At 46.9% G+C, this 4,496-nt stretch overlaps 2 protein-coding genes across 2 annotated transcripts in view; one reads left to right on the top strand and one right to left on the bottom strand.

Moving 5' to 3' along the window:
- T265_13829 (hypothetical protein) overlaps nucleotides 1-2,879 on the top strand; it is a gene marked incomplete at both ends in the record, with an annotated part of 66,741 nt that extends 63,862 nt beyond the window's left edge. Inside the window, one exon of the mRNA XM_009170745.1 lies at nucleotides 2,755-2,879. Coding sequence (XP_009169009.1) covers nucleotides 2,755-2,879 — 125 coding nt within the window. The remainder of the gene's footprint in view (nucleotides 1-2,754) is intronic.
- T265_05669 (hypothetical protein) lies at nucleotides 2,219-3,931 on the bottom strand (the record flags this gene model as incomplete). Its single annotated transcript, XM_009170734.1, has 2 exons — nucleotides 2,219-2,841; nucleotides 3,688-3,931. The coding sequence occupies 2 exons, from the start codon at nucleotides 3,826-3,828 to the stop codon at nucleotides 2,368-2,370; spliced, it is 615 nt and encodes a 204-aa protein (XP_009168998.1).
- Nucleotides 3,932-4,496: the final 565 nt, after the last annotated feature.

The following is a 4,496-nucleotide window of genomic DNA, read 5'->3' as shown; positions in this document are numbered from 1 at the left end:
GTTTGCAAATCAATTGCCAAGCTCGGCGAACAGATCAACAGCCACCTGATCAATTACCAACCAATACACCCGAGCTACCGATATTCCAAAACATTACCAACTTGTTAAAGTCCCCAGACCGTTGGAGAAAGAATTGTCTTATTACGAGGCCCCTGAAGCAAGCCTCAGAAAGTAATAGGTCTTACAGCCATCAAACACAACAACGCTCGCTTTCGGATTGGTACCTCGTCCTTCTCGCGTTTCAAAATCCAAATACTGTCTGCTCCAACTCACCGTAATTCTCTTCTACTGTATACGGCCCGATAGTAATTTGGTAGCGAACTGCCTGTGATTCATCATCATCGTCAAAGACAGCAACATCAGTGTTGGCACTGACGCTTCACTGCCGTAGTTGTACGAGGACTGGGATACTGCCAGGGCGCCCACACCCAGACAGGAGGACGATTAGGGTCCTCAACCAAAGCCTTTGGCTCAAAAGCCTAACTGCAAGGCAGCGGTATTCGGCTGGAGATGCAAGTACACTACTATTTTTACGGGACACATCGCCATACATGTTCCAACCATCAACCTGGAGGGCCAGGAGACTGTGTTCGTCAGACCTCTACACGTGGACAAACCTGGTGTGAGAGACCCTGTGAGCATCGTGCGGACACTCCCCAGTATAGCTCAATGGGTCACCGAGGTACACAAACCGCCACACCACGGCAAGGTCCAGTCTCTTCGTGACGGACTGTAACTAAGGTTGCGTGATCAATTTCCCCATCTCCAGCACTTTTGTTCATCATTTTTATAGGTTTAGAACGCATTTTTTGGAAACCATGAATTTGTATGTAGACTGGACTTCGCTTGGTGAGACTGTTAGACTTACCCACATTTGTTGCCGTATTCCTGTATTTATCCGATCGCTCACTGAACAGCTTCGCTGCGTATCTTTGTAATGTACTACTATATAAAGGCTGCTGAAAATCCGTTGACAGCCCACGACCGGTTTCGCCCTTTTTGGGGCTCATCAGGCAGGCGCAGTCCCCGTGTTTCCGTCAACCTTATGTTCTACTTTAACCAAATTGCACGAAATTAGCGAAATACACTCATTTGCAAACTAATTTGGTTTCTTCGAGAGACTCACCTGGAACCCGGCTGAATCTCTCGTTTGTGATTTTCTCAGGCAACTGAATGTGCTGCTTCGCTGCGTTTCTGATTTTTACAGATCTTCGGTTCCGCTTCGAGTACCGGTTCCCCGTCAGCAAATGGGAAACTGCCAAGGCGTACTTTGTTCGTTGACAACGGACCATTTGCGGTTTCCCCAGACGAAGCTTGTGATCTGATCAAATAAATTATTGTTATCAGTGCCCCTCTTATCTTTTATGCTCAGAGGTCGTGATCAGGTTGTTCAATCCAAGAATACCCACTGACTTATTTACGTCTTTCAGCTACTTATGAGTAGCTACGTTACTTTTGCTCTATCCCGATAGAATATCTGCACTAGTGCGGGGCAAATAACTCCGTCAATTGAGTTTTAAGAACACACTAATGAAAAAGTTTGATCTTCCCTAAAAAAATGGTCGTATTTGTTGATTCCGCTTGAAGCCATATGATCACCTTTTACAAACCGAGCCCTACAAAAGACGCAGGTGTAGAGGTGCCCTGAACTTGGTTCCAGATGAGTTCTCCCAGAGGGCTGTTTCTGGATAGTTGGATAAACAAACTCACTCCGAAATTACTCGCATTACGATAAAACGACGTATTCACTCAAGGCCAATGTATTTTGTATTCTGGTTGGTTAGGGTCATTCCGTTGTGCACGCACTAAGTGAGACCGCAGTAAATTAGGCGTATTTCAATCGATCTACAGCACTCAAATTTGCACGTCCCAAAATGCTATGGAGTCCTAAGCTGGTCGTCTCGCTGAAGCGAGGAACCGGGAAGCATGCTAAGACATGTAACCTATGGTCATTGGGCCATTTATCTCATGAATTTCAAGCGACCGGTAGACGTGTCTCAGTGCAGTAATTAAACTGCAAAGTTCGCACGACCGCAACAAGTTGCTCCGGTTGGACCGAGGGACCCGTCCTCGGGGAGGTGCGGACCACACTACAACAAAATTTTGATCAAGTAGTTTTGTATAAATGTAGATTACTGCTGTTCCCTTCGGAATGTGAACAGCATACCACCGTACGTATAAACCGGATGTCCGAATAACGGCCAAGACACCCACTGTGAGATCGAACGATCCACCAATAAGGGCACCGAAGTGGTGAAATTGAGCAAGACAGGTGTATCGAAAACCATAAAAAGCATGCTGATACTGTGCAGAAAGATGTGGTACAAATGCGATTTCAGGGATGCTTGGTTGGTGACAGAAACACGGTCAAGATAGTCCTGTAAAATCCCGTTTTAATTTGACCCGTTTTTTGCAGGAATCGGTACCGGGGCTCGAATTAACTCGGGTGCAGTTTGAACCATTTGTGGCTGTTTTGGTAGCGGTGGGACAGGCCTGGGCTGTTGTCGAGTTCCTTGAATGGTTCACGTGATTTTGTCCAAGAGTGTCGAAAGACTTGGGCTTCTTTACCGAGAGCACTCGTTCGTCTGATCTGACGGTTTCTCCCGGAGTCGTCCAGTTTGGATTATGCTTGATCACTAGACTGTCCAGTTGGACCTCGTCGGCTTTCCTCTTCACGGTCAACTTTGGCGTCGCAGTTTGAGACTCCGGAGCAGCGGGTGGTTTGATGCGTTGTACTGAGGGAACTGTTGTCAGATCCGGGGAAGCGGCTCGCATCGGCATTGGCATCAGATGGTCATAGTACAAATCGACCAGGCGATGGAATGGGTCTGACTTTGATACCTGTGGAATTGATTGATAAGAAAGTTTTCACAGAAAAAAGGTGAATGTTTACGAAAAATGTCGACTCACATACGGAGTCGGAAGGTTTGCGCAAATGAAGTCAGTCCGTGCATACAACAAGTCCGCAGTGAGCATGTAGCTCAAGCTGTCGTTTGCCACTGTCCGTACGTAACGGGAACAACCCATGTCGACCACCTAATCGAGTCTCAGACGCGCTAAGTCTGTTCTTATTGTGCATTCAGTTCTCCGGCAACCATAACGACGTGTGAGAGAGAATCCCAGGCATCATAAAACGTGTCCTTAATGGTATCAAGGCTGAAGTCGATTGTGACGTGACCAGACGCGACAGACAGTAAACGATCAACTTCCCTTTACAGACGAACCGCACACGGGTAGCTATTAAGGGGTGTCCAGTCAAGATAGGGTCCTTCTGCCAGGTAACTCAGGATGATACCGACCCCTACACATCCTGTCTCTGGATCGCTAGAAGTGCACAGCCGGAAGCCAGGAGACTCAGAGGCATACCTGCAAGTAGTATGGGGAGCGATAAGCTTACAGGAGGCTGAAAAGGAATGGTTCAGCCGTAGCGCCATTTCGGTGCACAGAAGCCGTGCAACTGCAAAAAGGCACTAGGGAAAAGATGCTGCTATCTTAGGAGAAATCGAAAAGCCACGGTTGAGTCCTGACTATGGACATCCCGAGACTTAACCACCGACTAACGAAGAAGGAGCAGACAACTTCACCGATATGTGTACAATTCGGAGGACTTCTCACCTCGGAAAAAACGTCACTTAGGTCGTATTGAAGATAGCCTGATAATGCGACGAATGAACGAGTAGTACTCACCAGGAATCCAAGGCCTCTACGTTCAAACAACGCTAGTAGATCCGATGGTGTCATCAGCTCCGGCTGCAAAAGGTCCACATGGACACTGTTCTGTGGGAGATACTCGCGGACAACTAAGTCATCTGCTTCACACCCTTTCATGTCAAACAAGTTTCAGTTCGTTTGGCGTGTATCATTTTTCGTTGCATGATGAACGTCTGCGTTTTGAGAAATTTTTCTAGATGACTAGAATGAGCGTAATAAACGGCTGAAGCTGAAGAAAAAAACATCATAAATATCGACAACTCAAAGGTAGTTGGGCACTCACAATATGGGCTACTAAGCCAGGTGCACACATTATCAAGAATCAAGTGTAGTCTGTGAAATCCTGACATCAAGACCAGGAAGCTCAAAGGTTTCTTTATAAACAGGATCCCGGTATGAAGTCTTAATCTCTGGTCTGGTCGAATTATATGATTGCAGTCGAGTGTTGAAATATGCTGACCCCCTACGGATAGCAGTTGACCAGGTCGTTAAACCAAGCGTCGAAAAGTAGGCTTCCAAATTACTTTAGAAATCGGGGGCAATTGTGGGCGAGTTGCTCCTACATACGGGCATCCACCATTCAAATCAAGGGTTCTATCCAGCTGGTTGTGAATTACGGTACAGTCTGTTTCGTTTAGCTTTGCAACTTCAAAATAAAATCGTTCAGCTGTGACACTTTCGGCTCCAAGCTGCTGTGCCACGCGAGGGCGGGGATACTTCCGGGCTGCCCAAGCCCAGAAAAGGGAAGTCGAAACGGAGAGGTCGGTTAGAAATCACGGAATTGT

The sequence above is a fragment of the Opisthorchis viverrini genome (assembly GCF_000715545.1).
Source record: "Opisthorchis viverrini unplaced genomic scaffold opera_v5_111, whole genome shotgun sequence".
Lineage (NCBI taxonomy): Eukaryota > Metazoa > Platyhelminthes > Trematoda > Opisthorchiida > Opisthorchiidae > Opisthorchis > Opisthorchis viverrini.
The sequence above is the reverse complement of the archived record's forward strand: the minus strand, read 5'-3'. Positions and strand labels throughout refer to the sequence as shown.